At 43.1% G+C, this 22,345-nt stretch overlaps 1 protein-coding gene across 21 annotated transcripts in view; it reads right to left on the bottom strand.

Annotated features, from left to right (window-relative positions):
- Positions 1-20,342, bottom strand: part of CEP192 (centrosomal protein 192) — a 132,310-nt gene extending 111,968 nt beyond the window's left edge. For 7 of the 21 annotated variants that reach the window (XM_055239285.2, XM_063641223.1, XM_055239341.2 and 4 more), the window contains exons 1-4: positions 19,372-20,184; positions 12,382-12,549; positions 10,408-10,533; positions 3,348-3,523 (exon numbers count right to left, since the gene is read on the bottom strand). In XM_055239285.2, coding sequence (XP_055095260.2) covers positions 3,348-3,523; positions 10,408-10,533; positions 12,382-12,549; positions 19,372-19,478 — 577 coding nt within the window. In that variant the 5' untranslated portion in view covers positions 19,479-20,184. The other 14 variants (XM_055239324.2, XM_063641244.1, XM_063641217.1 and 11 more) reach the window with 10 other exon arrangements.
- Between the last annotated feature and the right edge of the window lie 2,003 nt (positions 20,343-22,345).

The raw sequence follows: 22,345 nt of genomic DNA, 5'->3' as shown, positions 1-22,345 counted from the left end.
CACCTGTATTAAAGCATGTATCAGTACTTTGCTCCTTTTTGTGGATGAGTACTACTCCACTCACGTGGCCATACTACATTTTCTTTGTCCATTCATCAGTTGATTAACATCTGAATTGCTTCCACTTTTTGGCTGTTGTGAGTAATGCTGCTATGAACATTCATGTACAAGGTTTTGTGTGAGGTCAGACACAGTGGCTCATGCCTGTAATCCCAGCACTTTGGGAGGCTGAGGCAGGTGGATTACTTGAGGTCAGGAGTTCGAGACCAGCCTAGCCAATATGGCTAAACCCCGTCTCTACTAAATACACAAAAATTAGCTGGGTGTAGTGGTGCATGCCTGTAATCCCAGCTACTTGCGAGGCTGAGGCAGGAGAATCACTGGATCTCAAGAGGCAGAGGCTGCACTGAGCCGAGATCACACCACGCACTGGGTGTGACAGAGCAAGACTCTGTCTCAAAAAAAAACAAAACAAAACAAAAACAAGTTTTTGTGTGGACATACGGTTTCCTTTCTCTTGGGTATATACCTAGCAGTGCAAATGCGGAGTCACATGGTAACACAATGTTTAACATTTTGAGGAACTGTCAAACTGCTTTCCAAAGTGGCTGTGCCACTTTACATTGCTACCAATAATGTATGAGAATTTCAATTTCTCCATATCCTCACAAACACGTTATTTTCCTTTTTATTATAGTTAGCCTAGTGAGTGTGAAGCAGCATCTCACTGTGGTTCTGTTTTTATTTACTTATTTTTTTTTTTTTTTGAGACAGAGTCTCTCTCTGTCACCCAGGCTGGAACGCAGTGGCGCAATCGGCTCACTGCAACCTCCACCTCCCAGGTTCAAGTGATTCTCCTGCCTCAGCCTCCCAAGCAGCTGGGACTACGGGCGCCCGCCACCACGCCCAGCTAATTTTTGTTGTTTTAGTAGAGGCAGGGGTTCACCATGTTGGCCAGGCTGTCTCGAACTCCTGACCTCAAAAGATCCACTCACCTCGGCCTCCCAAAGCGCTGGGATTACAGGCATGAACCATTGTGCCCCGCCTCATTGTGGTTTTGAATTGCATTTCCTGGATGTCTAATGATACTGGGTATATTTTCATGTGTTTACTGGCCATTTGTACAATTTCTCTTTTTTTCGTTTTGAGACGGAGTTTCACTCTTATTACCCAGACTGGAGTGCAATGGCGTGACCTCGGCTCACCACAACCTCCACCTACTGGGTTCAAGCGATTCTCCTGCCTCAGCCTCTCGCGTAGCTGGGATTAAGGGCATGTGCCACCATGCCCGGCTAATTTTGTATTTTTAGTAGAGACAGGATTTCTCCATGTTGGTCAGGCTGGTCTCGAACTCCCGGCCTCAGGTGATCCGCCCACCTTGGCCATCCAAAGTGCTGACATTACCAGCGTGAGCCACCATGCCCGGCCCAGTCTTTTCCCTTTCTTGATAGTGTCTTTTGAAGCATAAAAGTTTTTAATTCTGAAATCCAATTCATCCATTTTTTTCTTTTATTGCTTATTTGAGTGATAATACCACTCTTTTCTTTCATATATATAACATTTTTCATCAAGAGAAATACAAACCTCTCTTAAAATTTTTCTAACATAATGTGTACTCATTCACCAATCTTACAACATACAATCAGGCAAGTCCTTTTGAGTACTGAACTAGTTTGGAGTTACAGAATACCACACTATGTAAGTGCATAGAATGTACTTTTCAATTTCCAGTTTTGATTTCTCTGATGAAAGTGAATGTGGAGTACTTAAGAGGAATCAGACAGCAGAAGCCTATGATTTTTTTAAACCACTTTCCCTATATATTTTTTTATTTATTTATTTTTGAGATAGGGTCTGGGTCTGTCTCCCAGGCTGGAGTGCAATGGCATGATCACCTTGACCGCCTGGGCTTAAGCAATCCCACCTCAGCCTCCCAAGTAGCTGGGACTTAAGGAGCACAGCACTACACCCTGCTAATTTTTGTATTTTTTGTACAGACAGAGTTTCACCTTGTTGCCCAGGCTGATATTGAATTCCTGGGCTCAAGCCTTTCACCCACCTCAGCTGGAATTACAGGCATGAGCCACAGTGCCTGACCCCCCATATTTTTGTAGTTTCTTCTCCACATCTAATTTGAGAGCAATTTTTCTTTTTGAGACGAAGTCTTTCACTGTCACCCAGGCTGGAGTGCAGTGGCACAATCTCGGCTCACTGCAACCTCCACCTCCCGGGTTCAAGCAATTTTCCTGCCTCAGCCTCCCAAGTAGCTGGGATTACAGGTAGCCACCACCATGCCTGGCTAATTTTTGTATTTTTAGGAGAGACAGGGTTTCGCCATGTTGGCCAGGTTAGTCTTGAACTTCTGACCTCAGGTGATCTGCCCACCTCAGCCTCCCAAAGTGTTAAGATTACAGGTGTGAGCCACCATGCCTGGCCCTAGGGCAATTTTTCAAATGACTTACCCTTGAGTATTTCCAATGCATTCAACCTAGTTTTCTTAGAAACAGTAATTTCTTTTAGAACTTATAATTCACCAGTTTTATAAAAAAAAATAGGCTTAGAAACAAAATTGACTCTCGATAAGAATATAAATTGGTGGGAGAAAAGTGGAAGATGCACTAAAAATAGGCTTGTCTTGAATATCAAGTATGCTGTGGCCATCCGACAGCATGGTTTCCAAAGCAAAGAGAATTTCAGCTTAAATCAGTCAACAAGGTTAAGAGGAGACCTTTCCTATAAAAGTACTGTAAATATGATATTAATAGGTACAATGCAAACCAAAGCATTTTCAGTTTACAGTATGATAGTACAAGATGAATACATCGAAGCCAGGAGTGACGATGCACGCATCCAGTCCCAGCTACTCGAGAGGCTGAGGAGGGAGAATTGCTTGAACCCAGGAGTTCATGACCAGCCTGGGCAACACAGCTAGAACCCATCTCAAAATTAAGCAAAAAAAAAAAAAAAAAAAAAAGCCAGGCACAGTGGCTCATGCCCATAATCCCAGCATTTTGGCAGGCCAAGGCACAGCAGATCACTTGAGTTCAGGAGTTCGAGCCCAGCCTGGGCAACATGGTGAAACCTTGTCTCTATTAAAAACACAAAAAGTTAGCCTAGCATGGTGGTGTGTGCCTGTAGACCCAGCTACTAAGGAAGCTGAGGTGGGAAGACAGGTTGAGCAGCCCAGGAAGTTGAGACTGCAGTGAGTTGTGATCACGCCACTGCACACCAGCCTGGGCGACAGGAGTGAGACCCTGCCTCAAAAAAAAAAAAAAATCCAAAGATAAGGAAATGAAAAAGGAAATTAAAACATATGCATTAAGAAATAATTTCAAATAGCTCAGTACCTTGTGCTTGTTCCAGTGGTGAAGCCCTATTGAAGAGATCTTGGCCCTGCAAGGATTCTGTAGCTCCAGCTGGCTCCTCTTCTGGTCCTGCTGTCCCCATTTGTAAAGCTGACTGTTTGCTGAGAGCATTTGACAAACGTTGACTTTCCACATAGCTCTTTTTCCTAGAGATAGAACTTTTTTATTAGGAAACAGAAGAATGATAAAATGTTAGTTACCTTGGGTAAATCTACAAAATATCTATTAATCAGTTATGTATTTCACCTCTTAAAAAGAAAAAATGGAAGCAATAAAAAGAAACATTTGAGTCTAGCCAGAAAACTACAACTGCTAACACTGCAGTGTATTCTGGGGACTGAACCAACATTTTGGGTCCAGTGATACACAGTCTACCAAAATCAAAGAGAACGTCATACTGCTACTCTTTCAAGCAGCAAAAAGTGGTTTTTTTACTTCCAAAATAAGTAACCTTGAAATTACCAGTCTACATAATTCAGCTTTCTAAAATCTGCAGACTTAAAGGATATTGGCATATTTGCCAAAACAGCCAAATCTCTGAATTAATAAAGGTTTCAATTATTTTTACTTTTATCCCTAGTCCTAGTTCTTGTCCTTATCTTTCTTTCTACCTCTGCTGTTTTCTGTGTGGATGAAAGTATTTTTCTTACAGGCAATTTTCCTCCCACCCTACTCCAAAAGCTCTTGGGTCTAGAGCAGCTCACCACAGAAAGAGAAGGGTGGGAACAGAACTTCAGGAAAAAGCCTCTAAATGCAACAAATTCATTACATGACAAACTGATACCTAGAGCCAGACTCATATTTGGCCAGGATGGATTTTTTTTTTTAAAGTCCTTCCATATTTCTCAAATCCCAACCTTTCATGCCTGAGGCAACTCTCCAACCCTAACTACAATTTACTTCCCAGTTTCTCCATCTCTTTACTGGGGCTATAGTACATAAAAAGTCACTAGCTTAAGCCAAAGGTGCACTCGTGGGTAGGTACAGGAAAATGTCATTGAGTACAGGAAAGGAAAGGCATAGGTGGAAAGACTATACATAGTTACAAAGTCAAGCGGTAGCAAGGACAGAAAGGAAAAGAGGGGGGGAGCAAGATGGTGATAGGAAATAAATAAACAAGTCAGGACAGTTAGGTCCATTTCCATGTTTAAAGCCCTCTCTGAGAAAAGCATGTAGTATGACCACCAGAACTTTCGAATGACAGGGACAGTTGAGAGCAGGGCACTCTACATTCACCACCATCCCTCTAAAAATGCTACTTCCTCAAAACTATAGCTATCCCATATTTTTATTAGCTCAAAAAATTTTTCAAACTAAGTCATGAGTTTCAAGTTAAAGAGGCAAGAGAAACTTCCAAGTGTCCAATAAAATGACAGTAAGGAAATCTATAAAAGTGAAGCAATCTGGGTAAGAACTACCAGTCCTAACCCACGCTTACCCCAGATTCTGGAATCTGAAAAGCAGATGGGGTGTGCAGGGGGAAAGAAAGCCACAATCCAAGAACAGAAGGGCCCGGAAGCAGAAAAGGAAACAAATCTGCCAGGGAGAAACACAAAAATGTTCCGTGACTACAGTCAGAAGGAGGGCAGGAGGGAGTCGGGGAGGGCAGGAGAGGGGGTAGTGAAAGCACGGCATGAAGCATGGCAGGAGCACCCACCCTTCTTTCCCACCCCAGAGACAACAGCCATGCACACACGACAGTGAACACCTGATAATGGGGAGGGAAGGGCTTGCCTGCAATCAAGGCACAGACAATGCCTGTGGAGAACGAAGCGACAGCAGTAACAGCGACCCAGAAGAAAGCATTAAACATCTGGCATAAAATTTAAGACTCCAACCTGCACACTCTACCGTAAATGGCCAGGAACAACATCCCTCTTGCGTGAAAGCCAATGAGAAATAAGAGTTACATACACAAAAGATAAGGATGCCCACACTAGGCAGCCTAGAAGACAGCCACAAATCAGACAAGAAAAAAAGGAGCAGCTCTAGAGACAAAAATAAAAATGAACAAACTACGCAAGCAGCCCCGGAGAAAAGGAACAGTTTACAGAACTTTCAAAATTTCTAATTAGAATCTTCAAAAGTATCCATGTAGCTGTTATAGTCAACCCTCGGTATACATGGGGGACTGGTTCCAGGACCCCCGCGTGTACCAAAATATGCAATATTCAAGTCCTACAGTTAGCACTGACTACACTCGGATTTCACATCCACGAATACTGTATTTTCCATCCACGTTTGGTTGAAAGAAATCTGCTTATAAGTGGAACCACACAGTCCAAACTCGGGTTGTTCAAGGGTCAAGTGTACATCCACAAAAAGGGCCCGTCAAAAAAAAAGAGCTCTCATGATTAAAATTATGATTGCCAAATGATTTAATGAGCAGGAAAAAAAAAGAAACTTACCTAGAACAATGTCTTTTTGCACTAAAACAGAAAAAAAGGGAAAAAAAAGTAGATATAGAACAACCCACGCAATCCAAAACAGTAGTTCTGGAAAAAGAAAAGGAAAAACTAGAAGAAAAACCATAATTATCTAGAACTGATCTCTAAACCAATGCCAATTAGAATTCAGTGAATGGGGGGAAATAGCCCCACCCACAAGGGACTCAGATGGGATTCTAAAATTTCCAGAGAGAAAACATAGTTCAGATAAAAAACCAACTATCAAGATTATACCAGACTTCATGTACAATGTAGCAGTATCTTCAAAATTGTGTGAAAATTTATATTTATCCTAAATTCTATACTCAGCTAAAGTATTAGTTTATTCCAAGATTAGAATAAAGACATTTTGAAACACAAATTCCCTTCTCCCCAAGAAGGGGTCAGAGAAGCCATCCCTCACCAGGAGACTGAGGCCATGCCCCTCCAGGCTGCTGACCCTCTAGTACAGTGTCCAAGGAGGCCCTATACTCAGACCAGCAACTCAGGGCTTCAGACTCTTCAAGAGTCAAGAGCTAGCTCTAAGCACTTACCTCTCCCCAGGCACTGAGTCTAAGACTCCACCTCGCCAGGCCTCCTGTCTTCAATCAACAAGGACCAACAAGACCAGTTTCCAGAACTCCTGGCCTCCAGCAAGAGTCAAAAGGATACCCTCAAGATGCCCTCCCATCCCTGACATTTGCGGTTTCCTCACAGCAACAGGTGAGTGGGACTAACTTCACAATGCCCTTTACTGATTTTCAGCTCCTAAAAGCAGCCCAGGATGCCTCACTGCTGGCACTCCAAGCCCCTTAAGACTGCACAGCCCTTCTACTCCCCAACAAACAAAACCCTTCTACTGTGCCTTCTATAATTTACCGAGCTGGGTTGACAAGATCTGCCATTCCTGAATCTCTTCTCTGAACATTCCTTTCACCTTACTGCTTTAATGAAAGCCTGAATAGCCTGTGAGGACATTGCTACCCCCAAGCTCTGATAAGTGGGGACCCTCATCTCTCCCACAGCTGTGGCATCATCACCTGGTGTGGAGATGGAATATATATACGCCCTTCCTCCCCTCAGTGCCACTTCCAGGTTGCTCTCCCTAGATCCTCACAGCTTTGAATCACCTACTACCCCTCTTGCCTCTAGTACCACAACTATATGATGCTAACCCCACCTGTACCTCCAACCCATCTGTACCACCACATCACTCTCCCTCCCCTTGTCCATATCCTCTCCTCCTCCTTAACCTAAAGCCCATGGCCAATCTTACATCCTCAGCAACCTTGTCCCTCACTCCCTTTATAAACTACAACTCTGGTTAAATCCAATTCTCTGCCTCCTCTTCATCTGCACTCTTACAGCTCAGTGTGGCTGAGGAAACATCACAATCATCCTGAACAGTCATGCCCATGGCCCTCAAGTTGAGCCCTTGATGTTGTCCAGGAATCCTAACATTTCAACCCTGTCCATTCATTTTCCTATGCTCCCATGTGATAATTTTACATCTTTTTTTTAAACCACCAATGCCTCCTCCTCCACCCTCACTCTGACTTGATGACTATGCTTCCTAGTTCACTAACCCTACTTTCAGCCTGAAGCACTGAAAAGGTAACTTCCACAGATTCTTACCACTACATGCACCCACCCAGGCCGTCCTCCCACCTGTTCCCACAGAGGAACTGTCCGCAGTCCTACCCAGCTAAAGCCACTCCCCGCACTGCACATTGTGGCCTACCCTCTCTTACTGACACAGACGTTGCTGCAGCAATTCTCTTCCCTTTCTACATCAGCAAGTTTTACCCTTTCCAGGATATTATTCCTATTATCAAGTAAACATGCAGCAACTTCTCCCACCACAAAAAAAAGTGAAACTTCTCTTCATCCACTACAACCATCCAGCTGTCATAACCTCGTTTCTCTGCTCCCTTTCGCAGCAAAACTCCACAAGCTGTCTACTGCCTCTAACAGTAACTCCCGTTCTCTCTGAAACTCATTCTGAGTAGGCCATGGTGCCTGCCCCTACTTCCACCAAACTACTTATTGGGGTTACCAATGACCTAATCTATGCTAATTCCAAGGGTCAATTTTTTGCCCTCATTTTATTTGACATAGTTGGGTAACTCTTTTTATACATGCTCTTGACATGGTTTCCAAGATGCTTGTTTTCCTCCTGCCTCTGATCACTAACTCTTAATCTCGCTGTTGATTCCTCCTGTCCCCAGCTTCTCACTGTGAAGCATCCTGAGGACCAGGCCTGGTTGCTCTCTTCCACCTGCCTCACTCCCAGACAATCAAGGCTCTGTGCCCATGATGCTCCCACTCTCGCCTCCTACAGTCTCTTTTCCACATAACAGCCAGAGTGGGCCTTTTTTTGAGACAGGGTCTCACTCTGTCACCCAGGCTAGGGTGCAGTGGTGCAATCACGGCACACTGCAGCCCAGATCTCCTGGGCTCAAGTGATTTTCAGGGTGGGACTTTTAAAACACAATTCAGATGGAGCCCTCTAGTGGCTTCCCGTATCTCTGAGTCAGAGTCAAGGTCCTGCTCACCACCTCCCCAGCCTCCCTGCTGCCCTGTGAACCACATGGGCTACACTCCTGCCTTAGTTCCTTCAAGCTGGCCGCACCTTTGGCCTGAAGTCTGCTTCCCCCTGGCATCCACATAGTTAACTCCCTCCCTCAAGTCTTGGCTCATACCTTTTTTCTTTTTTTTTTTTTTTTTTAAGACAGAGTCTCACTCTGTTGCTCAGGCTGGAGTGCAGTGGCGTGATCTCGGCTCATTGCAACCTCCACCTCCCAGGTTCAAGCAATTCTCCTGCCACAGCCTCCCAAGTAGCTAGGATTACAGCCACATGCCATTACGCTTGGCTAAATTTTGTGTTTTTGGTAGAGATGGGATTTCACCATGTTGGCCAGGCTGGTCTTGAACTCCTGACCTCAGGCGATCTACCCGCCTTAGCCTTCCAAAGTGTTGGGATTACAGGCATGAGCCATTGTGCCCTTGGCTCATATCTTATGTCCACAATGAGACCCATACTGACCACTGCCTTCAGCCTACTTAATAACCCTCCTTATTATATTCTATTTTTTTCTAGCACTTTTCCCTTCCAATGTACTATAAAATTAGCATATTTCAGTGTCTTGTTTAACATCTGTTTTAGTCACTGGTATTTCCTAACCACCTGGAAAAGTGTGTGGCACACAGCAGGCACTCAGTCAAAATTACACACTGAAGGAATGAATATACAAGGGTTAACATCTTTAATATAAAGAAAGCACTTATATATAAAGGCTATCAAGAGGCAATTCACAACATAAATTTAAGTAATGAACAGACATTAAAGTGGGTTCAATCCCATAAATACTCAAATACAAATTTAAACACAGAAAACAAGATTGTCTATAATACCACCATTACCATTTTCGTTTTTTAGACTTCCAGACTTTCTTCCATGCATATATACATGTGTATTATATAAATTATTTTTACCTCTAAAAATCAAAGATTAAAAATAGCACCATCAAATGTTGGGCAGGGCTGGGAGAAGTCAGCATTCAGAATAAACTGGTACAAGTTTTCTAAAGAGAAACGTGTTAATTTGTAATGGTCTTTAAAATAAACTATTTTTGCCTCAGCAATGTAAACCCTAGAAATCTTAATATCCTAGGTGTGAAAAATGTATATATAAATGTACATATGGGGAAGTTCATCACATTTATAATAGCAAAACTGCAATAATCTAAATGACCAACATAGACCTGAGTATAGTCATTAACTTTATGACACAGATTCATATTAATTGTAATTGAAAGCTGAAGATAATACTGCATCTTAATTTTTTGTGTAATAAACAGAATAAGAGTTTAATCTTATTTTGTAAAAAAAAAAAATTTATTTTCATTTTTCTTTTTCTATAACCTCATATTAGAATTAAAAAGAAGATTTAAAGGCATAAATACACATACAAAATAGTATGGAAGACTACAAATAAAAATGTACTCAATGGCTGCTCTCTAGTTAGTGGGATTACAGGCCTTTACTGTCTTACAAATAATTTTCTATATTGTCTGTTTTTTTCAAAAGCACATGTTACTTTTAGAATCCAAAAAAAAATGTTTTGAAAGACTAAACATGTGATTAAAATGCATAAAGAAAACTCTTGGCCAGGCGCGGTGGCTCACGCCTACAATTCTAATCCCAGCACTTTGGGAGGCCAAGGTGGGCGGGGCGGTTCACTTGAGGTCAGGAGTTTGAGACCAGCCTGGCCAACATGGTGAAATCCCGTCTCTACTAAAAATACAAAGACAATTAGCTGGGCGTAGTGGCACCTGCCTGTAATCCCAGCTACTCAGGAGGCTTCGGCAGGAGAATCGCTTGAACCAGGGAGGCAGAAGTTGCAGTGAGCCGAGATCACACCATTGCACTATAGCCTGGGCAACGGAGTGAGTGAAACTCCGCCTCAAAAAAAAAAAAAAAAAAGAAAAGAAAACTCTTCAAGATTCTTAGAATTAATCAGAATTAATTACATACACAATCACATTGTCATTTTCCACAAGACTGCGTAAGAGCCACTTTTAACACAGTACAAGCAAATGAAGGTATGAACTTACTCATCATCCTGGAAGCTAAGCTGTAACCTCTCTCTTGGTTCAGCATCACTCTGGCTTCCGGGAGATGACCCGGATGGAACTGAAAATCTGCCTTCTACTAAGTAAGATGCCTGGATATCAGGATACCTATATAAAAAAAATTTGTTTTAATTGTTAAGAATTAAATTACACATATTTAAATGTCATCATGACATAGGGCTGCGTGACAGTAAAACCAACCACCAGGGGTAAAAACATATAGGGCCCCTGTATTTCAAACCATCATCCTCTGTGCAAAGCACAGAAACCTGTGGCTTGGCAATAGGGAGTTTATCTGTATTCAACAATACAGTCACAAAAATCTTAAAGCTAAAAGAGCTGAGAGTGTTAATACAACCCCTTCATCCCAAAGGTCAAGTTGGTGCTCCTCGCTAAATGTTTAGGTTGAGAGAGGACAAGAAAGTGGCCAGTTTAAGCATAGGCAAACTTTATATATTATGCAAGACCCTACATGTAATGGATGTGTAAACTATACACAATCCAGTTGAAGATACAAAACAAGGTGTATTTAACCAAACATCAATCTGGTAATAAAACAGAAATTTTAAAAGTAAAGAAAATAAAAGCTGTCGAGTTTTGGGGGTTTTTTTTGAGACAGAGTCTCCCTCTGTCGTCCAGGCTGGAGTGCACTGGCCCAATCTCAGCTCACTGCAACCTCCGCCTTCCGGGTTCAAGCAATTCTCCTGTCTCAGCCTCCCCAGTAGCTGGGATTAGAGGCATGCGCCATCACGCCTGGCTAATGTTTGTATTTTTAGTAAACAGGGTTTCACCATGTTGGCCAGGCTGGTCTCGAACTCCTGAACTCAAGTGATCTGCCTGCCTTGGCCTCCTAAAGTGCTGGGATTACAGGCATGAGCCACCACGCCCAGCCTGGTTGAGTTTCTAAGAAAGAGAAACTTGACTTCAGGAGCTGAAAGTTACTAGAATGACAAGAGCCAAGTTACCTCAGAAACCCAGGACAGATTGAAAGCTGGAAGAGAACAAGAAAGACAGCCATGCAAGTCCAGTAAAGAGTAAACCTGGCTGAAACGAATTAAAAAGTGAGGCTCTGTCATACCTCTAAATAGATCCAATGACCTAAAACTCTAGTCACAGGTGACTGGATTTGGAACAGACACCTAACCTAAGATGGACCAGAAACTCATGAGATATCAAGAGACAGTTCATTAGTCTCCTTGTGTAGCTAGAAATGTAATTCATAGATGTCTTTTGAGAATTTGTGTTGCCATATTCTGTAACATGAACAGAAAAGCAAATAAAACCAGTGTATTAAAAAAGAGAAGAGGCCAGGTATGGTAGCTCACACCTGTAATCCCAATGCTTTGGGAAGCTGAGGCAGGAGGATCACTTGAGCCCAAGAGTTCAAGAATAGCCTAGCTAACACAGCAAGATCCTATCTCTACAAAATATTTTTTTAATTAGCAAAAAAAAAAAAAAGAGAAAAGAATGAGTTATACAGAGAGTAATAGAGTGGGATGACAAAAACCCAAGTCCTGATGGCTTCCCAAATCTCAATTCTTGTCCCTTCTTGCAGCAAAGCTCTGCACTCCTCCCCTTGATGCCAAGAGGTACTCCTATAACCTTCTGATTAATTTGCCTTTGAACTTCGCTAACACAACTTGTTTTACATTACTAGCCATTAGTATGACTGAACTAATACAAATCCAAAACACTATAGACAAAAAAAAAAAAAATAGACCAAAATAGGTAACTGGTGCTCAAATCCCAAACCCACCCAAACCTACCCACTGAAAAGGCAATGCAATGGGGAAAGAGATAGTAAATTCTGTCTTTTCTATATTCTTTTCACATATTTGGCCATCTTCCTCATAGATAAAACAAAAATCTCAAGCTTGACTGAGAAACAGAACATAAATATCAGCATGCTATAGGCTTTACGGACCTGGAAAAAAATCTGTTCAAACAAAATCTTACCTGTTATCAGTGCTGGATCTATTCCTAGCAAGTGTGGAAACAGCAACAGGCAAGCCAAGATTTGAAGAAAGAGTGACATTTTCCAAAATCCCACTGTTACCAAATAATGAATTGGTGAGAAAGCTTGGAAATGATTCTTCTGCTATACCTCGAAAATCTTCCATCTCACTGCAATAACAAAAGTATTTCTATAGGTCACATATTACCATAAAATGTTTTTAAATGATTACAAGCATTGTCTTAGAAAACTAATAAACCTTAGGAAAAAAATCCTTTTTTTTTTTAGCAACAGTAAGGGGGAAATAGGCAAATAGTCTGAGGTAAAATAAATCTCAGAATACTTTGCTACTTTATAGATAAGAATAGAAACCTTAAACATTAAACTTACCTTCTTATAATTAACATAATAATACAATACAACACATTTTAATTTGCCCTTTGCTTGGTGTAGCAAGGAAAATGAATTACTACAAACTTATCTAGTAAAGAAAGCAAAGATGGCATAACACTGATGGTATATACAAATGATTTTAGGACATATTTAAAAGTTTGGTATTACATACTCATTCTAATAAGAAACAGAAAAAGTACAACTAGCAAAAATCTAGCCCGGATCTCACAGTGTTGTTAAGAGTGAATTAAAAAGTGAACCCATTCAAAGAAAAATTTTCAGTTAAAGTATAGTTGGCACATGGACAAGGTAAAAGTGGTAAAAGGGGTACCCAAATTACTAAATCTGGAAAACAACAGCACAAAACCTATGCTATTACTAGAGAACCGGACCACGGTACTCTGAAGATGTTAGCCACTCTCAGCAATTTTTCAGAGTACGTATCATATACACACTGCATGGAAATCAGTAAAGGAAATAAGGACAGGAGGATAAAAAGATAAATAATCAGGAAAAGCTAAAAAAAATGAGAGGATATTGGCAATGCGCCTTGAAGACTGAGAAGAACTTTTACAGGCAGAGTATGGGATGACAGAGTTTATTTAGGATGACAAACATGAGCCAAGAAGGAAAAGAATTAAATTTTATTGCATATCTACTAACTTAGCTCACGGAATCCACAGAAAATCTTACAGTGTAGGTATTATCCCATTTTACAGGTGAAGAAACAAACTGAGAGACTAAATTAGCTCAATTTTCCCAAGGTTGCAATTAGTAAGATTCAAACCCAGGTCTGACTCGAAAATCCACTCTAAGTGCTAGGTCTATGCTGGCAGTAGCAAATACTCCAATGTATTTTGGCAGCAGGTGGACAAAATAACACAGTAAACGAAGCTAGAATAACAGAATGGAGCCAGATTCTAAAAGTCTGAAATGGTGTATTGGAAAGTTTGAACTGTATTCTGCAACCAACAAAGAACTGACACAATCAACCTATAATACAGGAAGGGAGAGGACTTAAAAACCTGGAAGACTATTCAAAGAGCTACTTCAGTAATAACGGAGTACACTAGGATCAATGACAAATTGGATTAAAGCATAGATTTTAGACAGTATGGACTAATTATAAAATATAAAAAGAAAAAGTTTTATGACCACTAAAGAGATTATGAGGCCAGGTTCGATGGCTCATGTCTGTAATCCCAGCATTTTGGGAGGCTGAGGCAGGCGAATCACTTGAGGTCAGGAGTTCAAGACCAGCCTGGCCAACGTGGTGAAACCTCGTCTCTACTAAAAATACAAAAACTAATTGGGCGTCATGGCGGGCACCTGTAATCCCAGCTACTTGGGAGGCTAAGGCAGGAGAATCACCTAAATCTGGGAGGTGGAGGTTGCAGTGAGCCGAGACTGCACCCCTGCACTCCAGCCTGGGCGATGGAGCGAGACTCTATCCCCCCCAAAATAAGAAGAACTTACTTGTTTTGGAATAGGAGTTAAAAGAAATTAAAGAATGTGTAAGCAGAAACTCAGTTCTATGTAAGAAAACCCAATTCCCCCTGAGAAAGAGAAAGAGCTGGAGCCCTTTAAAAATTATCTGCCTATTTTTCTGCGGCTAGTAAGCCTTATCTCTCCTCCTTTCCCAGGCATTGTGAAGACCCTGTTTCTCTAGCTGTGCAGCTGCAAGGTCACTAGACAGATAAACTCAAGCCATAAAACACGTTTTTCCTTGGAAAGTAAGAAATGATATAATGCATGTCTCAATTAATTGAATAACTGTCTTTGTTTCTTGCTTCTGTAATATGCTTCCTCCTGCACAGATCCCCCCGGCTGCCCCACGAAATCCTTAAAAGTTAACTTAACTCTTTGTTCACGGCTCAGACTTGTTCAGGGCTCAGACTTTTTGGATGTTAATCCGACTGGGCCGGTGCACCTAAATAATATATCCTCCTCGACCCCTCGGTCTGACTCCTAAATTATCCCATATCAGTTTATGAAGTGTCCATGCCCCTGTCTGAAGCCCACCTCTTCACTTTGCACTCGATCCCAACCCCTCACTGCACTGACAACCACTCTACCAATCGGCCCCCTTCCTTAACATGATCGAGTCTTCTGTCTGTGCAAGCCCTCCCACGCTGGGCATGCTGTTATTTCTCCCACCTTTTAAAAAAGCCTTCCTCTACCTCACACGCCCATTATCCCCCTGAACTGCCACCACACCTATCCATGCTCCCTTTATCACAGGCTTCCAGAGGAATCATGACTGGCATCCAGTTCCACTCCCATCCTCTCCTGAACGCACCCCACTCTGGCTTTCATCCCACCACATCACCAAAAAAATGCTTGTCAGCATCAGCCCTGATCTCCCTGTGGCCAAGCCGTAGCATACTATAATCTACCTCCAGTCCTTTTTCTGTAGCCTAACATCCAGGTGATTACTCCTTCCTTGGGGAAATACTTTCTTGGCTTCGTTTCTAAGACACAGCTGTCTGGTTCTCCTCCAACTCCACCTGCTGCTGCTTTTCCTTCTCCTTGGCCAATTCCTCCTTATCTCCTGGACCTCCACAGAGTGGAAGCCTCCAGGGCTTGATCTTCAACTTCTTCCATCAACTCACCCTCTCTGGGTGATTGCCTTCAATTTCAAAGCTTAAAATATCATGAAAAATGTACACCTCCATCTTGGGCCTTTCCCCGAACCTCAGATATTCAACCGCCTATATAACACTTCCACTTAGATGTCTAACAAGCACCTATATTTGAATCTTGATTGCAATTCATTCCCATCCCCTCAAGAAATGCCTGCCCTTCAGCCTTCCCCACCAGCGAAAATGACAACTCCAACACCTAGCTGCTTAGGCCAAAAACCGTAGTCATCTCTGAGATCCTTCTCACACCCCATCATGTGAAATCCCTATGCAAATCTCTAGAGTTATACATTAACAACCTGCCCAGGACCTTGCTGCATCCCCCCAACCTACCCCCCAACCCTGCTATGACCTTGGTCAGGCCACCACCACTTCCTGCCTGGACACTCACTGCAACAGCCTTTGGTCTCCAGGCCTCCTCTCTGCCTCCCCTAGTCTATTCTCCACACATGAAAGTCACCCTATGACATTAGTGAAACGCCCTTACTCCTTAGCTGAAACCCTCCCTCCACTGGTTCCCCATCTTATTCAGAGTAAAAGGCAGTCTTTAAGATGGCCAACCAGGGCCCAGATAATCTGTGACCTCGTCTCCTCTACTATTCTCCCTTGCTCACTCCATTCCAGCCATCCTAACCTCCCTGCTGTTCCTGAAACATGCTAAGCCAGCTCCGCTCCAGGACCTCCACCCTAGCTCTGACCTCTGCCCAGCCCCTGATGCTCCAGCTATTCACACATCTTATACCTTCACTTCTTTCAGGTCTTTGTGCAAATGTTCACTTAACTGTCAGGCCTTGCCTCATCAACCTACAGATTTGAACAGGGCACTTCCCAACCTCCTTTCCCTGCTTTCTCTGTTCTACAGTACTGACCACCGCCTGCATGCTATGTAACTCACTTGTTATCTCTTTTTCTCCCCACATTAGAATGTAAGCTCTATGAGGGCAGGAACTTTGCCCATTTGGTTTGCCACTGCATTCCTAGCTAGAACAGTGCTGGCATGAGACGCTCAATAAACTTGAGTGAATGAATGAATAAAAATTTTCAAATTATGTCAATACACAGCAAATTCATCACCATCATATAAGCTCTCTGCTCTCAGATCATGCCCCAGCATTTTCTTCTCTTTGATATTTCCAACTATTCTCTCTTCTTGATTTCCATAAACATGTTCAAAAGTCTCCCATGTTAGGATGGAGGAGGCAGGAAACAACCTGCCCTGATCTTTCATTTGCATGTCCTGCCACCACCTTCTCACCTTCCCTTCATGGCCAGGCATCTTAGAAGAATACTCCACAGTCCATACTTTCATAACTCATCTGACATTCTCTTCCTTTATTTGCTCCTCATATGTTAGGGTTACCCAGGATTCTGACCTCAGACTTTGCATCATGCAATTTACTTCTTACACACTAGGGAATCTCAACTCGAATGTCTTCAGGAACAAATATTGTTAGAAAACAGAATTATAAGGACTGAGGTCAGCTGGAAATTACAGGCTCTACCTAAAGCTAGTTAAATTCAATACAAACACTGTTGTCAAACAAAACACATCTACTGGTGTAGTCCATTCCTGAGGGCAAAACATGTCTATGTTCCAAACACACCCTGAAATAGTCTATATCTTCCTATCTCCATTACTACCACCTTACCCTACTGAAAAGCCTCCTCACCCTTCCCCATGTTTTTATTCTTGCCGCCCTACAATTAATTACCCAAGAAGCAAGCAAAAAGACCATTAACTATGAATCAAGTGCCGTGCCTCTTCTGAAAACTCTGAGGCCCGTCACTCTCTCCCACCCTCTCAGGCTCATTCACCACATACTAGATTTTCTATTCTTGTAATACCCGCAAAGCCCACCCACAAGGTCTAGAATATTCTTCTCCCAGATCTTTGCCTAGTTAGCTCCTTCCTTCCTAACATTCACCTCAATTTATGTTACCTTCTAATAGAAGTTTATCTCTTAAGTCAAACAGCACCACAGTCAATCACATCCATTTAAATTTCTTCAGCATTTATCACTATTTATTCTTGTATTTATCTGTCTTCTTCCAATGAAATAATTTCTCCCTAAGAGCAGGGGCCTTGCCTATCTGTCCATCACTATTTCCTTAACACTTAGAACAATGCCTAGCACACAGCAGGTACTCACTAAGTATCTGTGAAAGGAATGAATGACAACATTCTCAGTCAGTGGGTAAACTCTAACTTTAACCCCTATAAATTTAGAAGAGCAGCTTCTTGGGGAAATGTCTATCTTGTTCATCCACATATTCCCAATACCTGACAGAGAACTGGAAATACAAATTGAAAAAACGAGTTGTAAGAAAGAATCTATAACCCCTAGTTTGCTGATACTCAGTGTCTATTATTAAGTAATGTGCTAATTATTTCACATACATTTTTCTAATCCCCATGTCAAATTTGTAAGGTAGCCATCATCCCTATTATTGAGGAAACTGAGGCTGAAAGAATTAAGAGACTTTCCAGTCCACACAGCACAAATGAGGCCAGAGGATTCCCACCTAGGCAAGTCTGGCCCCAGGGTATTCTTTCCTCTGCACTAATTCCACCTCCCGGTGGTGCATGCCTTGGAGTTCCAGCTACTCAGGAGGCCATGGTGGAAGGACGGCTTAAGCCCAAAAGTTTGAGGCTGCAGTGAGCTATGACCACGCAAGTGAATAGCCACTGCAATCCAGCCTGGGCAACAAAGTGAGACCCTGTCTTAAATAAATATACAGGAGCATATGCATCAGTTATATGCAAATACTACACCAATCTATGTAAGGAACTTGAGCATCCAGAGGATTTTGGTATCCTGGGGCAGGGGCAGGTCCTGGAACCAATCCCATGGATAACTTGAGGGAACGACCATACTTCCAAATGGCTCTCTGACATCTACCTTACCCTCGAATGCAATACAAAATACAAAACCAAACTTGTTACCTTTCCTCCATTCATTCCTGCCGTTATCTTTAGTCTTCACCCAAATCCATCCCTATTAACTGGCAATACAAGCTGGAGACCTAGGACCATCCTGATCCCTCCTGCCCTCTCACCAAATTCTAACGCTTCTAACATCAAATACAACTCTGGAGCCGAGACCTACTTCTATATTCCTAATGCCCATTGCCCATCACTTTTTATTCTGAACTATCACACAAGTCTCCCAACTAGCCTCCCCAAGTCTAGCCTTGTAATTACTGTTATTCATTCATATACAGACATGTAAACTATTAAAATTTATAGAAAACTCTTCAACAGTTGTTCCGATTTATAAGGGCCTAATCCAAAGAAAACTCAGAAATTATGCAAAGATCATTCATGCAACATTCATTATCAAACACAAACCATGAAGAACCCTCTACTTGGCACCAAGAATGCAAAAATAAATAAGGCAGCTCCCCTCAGGGAGCTGACAATCCCTGTCAACTACGATAGTGTTGAGTGCTTCAACAGAGCTTTGCTAAAGGTGCAAAGGTAACAAAACCCACAGGAAGATTCCTCAAGATGTAACCTAATACCTAGTTTCTTCTCCAGAAAAGATTACACTTGTAAACCATTCAGGGACATAACATATTCCTAAAGGAAATTTCCTTTAATTTCTCACATTATTGCATTACCCACCCCTCCTCCATCATCTCAAGTGAAGACAATATGTTATCTTTTCTTCTACCATATTTGAACTGAGTAGCTATATTTGCAATTTCTCTTGCTATTTCCTTAGTGACCTCAAATTTCACATCTGGACTCACTAATTACATTCCTAGGTACATAAAAGATTACTGACTATAATCATTAATCGTAGGTCTATGTATACAATTAAACACATTTAAAAGCACACGCCGTGGAACCCAAAGCCGAGTCAAACTTCCCCAAAACTCATAATTTACTCTTGGCACTTTAAGATATACTTTTAAACCAGGTAGACATTCGGTATATTATTGTTCAAGGCTTGCCGTTTTTGCCCAGAAAACTGAAATTTGGAGAAAAAGTTGATTTTGGAGCAGTAAAAACGCCAATCGAATGACCTCAAAATAGTAACAGCAAATGGAAATATGGTCATATAAATAGCTGTTCTCCAAACGACTGCCTTGAAGAGGTCCTCATGTTTTACTAAACAAACTTTGAAAGTAACAGCAAAGTAAAAGTAGAGTGTATTAACATTCGTCTCATTTCACGTTCTGTTGATAATGAAATCATAGGCAAGGAATGTAGGTAAACTATTAGGAATAAATGAACGCAACCTAGCAGAAACCAAATCAAGTGAGTAAACGGAAGACAAGGGCATTAAGCATTAAGTTAACAAGGTTACTTCCTTGGTCAGAATTTTAAACAAAAAGGAGAAACAGAACCGCCCATCACAATGCACATAAAGGAAACACCACCGGTCACTTCACAAGCACATTGCAAGAAACTCCAGAGGGAAGCACGGAGAGGGCCTGTCCCTCAAGAGGTGGAAGTCCTCAGACAAGAGGGGAGGAAAGAAGGACGTGATCCCCTAACAGTCTGTCTCATCACGCCCGGCCAAAGCCCAATGACACAGAGGCGTGCAATTAATCCCAATCAGGCGGAGCTCAGCTCAGAGGCTGGGCCAGGCGCAGAGGCGCGGGCAGCGCGGCAGTCACCCCGCTCGCGCCCAGAGGCCGCCCCACAGCCTGCGCCCCCTCCCGGCCCAACCGTCACTGTCCCGCCGGTCCGGCAGCCGAAACGTAGGCCAAAGGGGCATGCGTCTGCCTCCCGCCCAGGCGCAGGCCCAGGCACCGGCGTCCCTCCTCACCAAGCCCGCGTCCCCGACTGCGGATGGCAGCGTGCAGCGGGAAGGTCCACGGAGTGAAGGGGTGTCCCAGGGCGCTGCAAGTGAGCGTGCGCGTGCGCGTGGCGCCCCCCCCCAACACCGGCTGGCGCCCTGAACGGCCGTACCGCGCCCGCCTCTGGTTTACGTCTGTTCGCGGCACCAGGCAAGGGGAGGAGACTGAGCCGGCTTTTGATTGGACAGCACGAAGAGATGGGGCGGGAAGAAGCCCGGTGATTGGTGGGGACAGCGCGTTCCTGAATTTGAAGCAAGGAAGCCGCGCACCCTGCGACTCCGGAGGAGGAGATGGAACTCTGCGCTGGCTGGGACTCGGGGGACGGCTCCCGTTGGCGCCGCCTACAAAGTCTTGGCGAATTTGAAAATAATGCTTACTTTATTCAGTTTGGGGCTCCAGGGCACCGCCAGTCACTCTATGCGCAAAGAAGTATTCCCCGCCAACAAATCCCCCCCGATAGGTTTCGTCCTTCCGTGGGCAGATGCAGACCTTTCCTGTAGGTAGGCGCTGAAAGGCGTCAGGTTTCACCTTCAATCAGCTAATTCCTCGGGATCCAAGTTTCATGACATTTCGCCACATCCAGTCGCCTCTTTGTGGCAGAGTAGGCTTTGTCTCGATTGCTTCCTACTTTTCTCCATCCTTCTTAGGCCACAAAACCCGTCACCGCCATCTGCTCGGCACAGGCCCTTAACTACTTCACTGAGACCATGCCTTTCACTCAAAATGTATCAGTCTTTTTCAGTAAGGTCCCTTATCTCAAAATTTATTCCATATAGTCACAGAGGGAAAAGAGCCCCTCTTTTCCGAAGCTAACTCCTTAACTTCGTTCAAGTTACTGAAAGACGCCCGGCGCACCTTGGAGGAAAGAATAGGGAAAACGCAAAGTTTAGAAGTCGCTAGACCTGAGGTTGCTTGGTGGGGAAAGACGTCTGTTTACTTGACCACTTTCTACCTCCTGCAAACATGGCTCACCTGTCATTCTTGGACATCCTCTCAACTGGTTTCCTTCTCTCTGCCTACAAAAATGCAGCACCTCTCTATCCAAACACACAGAGCACACACCGATACACCACACACACACCACAAACACACCACACACAGCCCCACACACCGACATATGCACCACACACACGTATATACACATCCATACACAACACACCCACATACACACCCCCCACACACACCCACATACACAACACACATCACCCACACACCACACACACCCTCCACACACAACCACTCAAACCACACACCCACACACACCCCTTCCTTGATTCTGTTTCATTACCTAATGACCATTCTTGTCTCCTTCCCTTAATGGTCTCCACTTTTTTTTCCACAGAGGAAGCCAGGCTTCCACTTTTTACACCTTATTTTGACGCATTTCATGGTGTCTAGCTGGGTCCTGAAAACTTTAACATTTATCAGGAATAGACTCCTAATTGTCAAACTCAGTGATATCTCCACAGTTCGACACCTCTTCTTGGAACCCTGCAGCCTTGGTATTTGCAAAGAGTAATTACCTTTATTCTACCTTTGTCCACACTCAATGAGCAAAGATAAATGCAGAAAATCTCCAGATTTTCTGAATCCCAAAAAAGTATGCCAAATGCTTAGCCCTAGAGCTGACCTCTCTTAACCTCTTTTTCTACAAAGTGGTCACACATTGGAGGTGAACTGCTTAAATGTGTCTACAGGTTCCGGACTGTCACTCACACCAGATCCTTGTTAATAAATGTCCTTTCTCCGTAAATATCCTCAAGTCACCACAGCACTCCCCACAACACTCAGTAACCTGACAGGACTCTATTACAGAGATCTCTGATTCAGAGTCTCGGCAGAAGGAGAGCCTGGACTCTGACGCCAGGCTGCCTGGATCTGAATCCTGGCTCTACCTCCCTCTTCCAAACTGTGTAGCCTTGGGCAAGTAGCTTTAACCAGCCGGTTTCCTTGTCTGTAAAATGGGGATAATTAAAGCGCTTGCCTCAGAGGCTTACTGTGAGAATTTAAAGCTACTCCTGTAAGGCATCTAGAAAAGTAATGGCCCATGGAAATACTCAACAAACATTAGCTATTATCTTATACCTCAGTATCTCACCTCACTTGCCAACTGGAAAGGAGG

Source organism: Symphalangus syndactylus, chromosome 1, assembly GCF_028878055.3.
Source record: "Symphalangus syndactylus isolate Jambi chromosome 1, NHGRI_mSymSyn1-v2.1_pri, whole genome shotgun sequence".
NCBI classification, from domain to species: domain Eukaryota; kingdom Metazoa; phylum Chordata; class Mammalia; order Primates; family Hylobatidae; genus Symphalangus; species Symphalangus syndactylus.
This window is presented reverse-complemented; position numbering and strand designations above follow the sequence as displayed.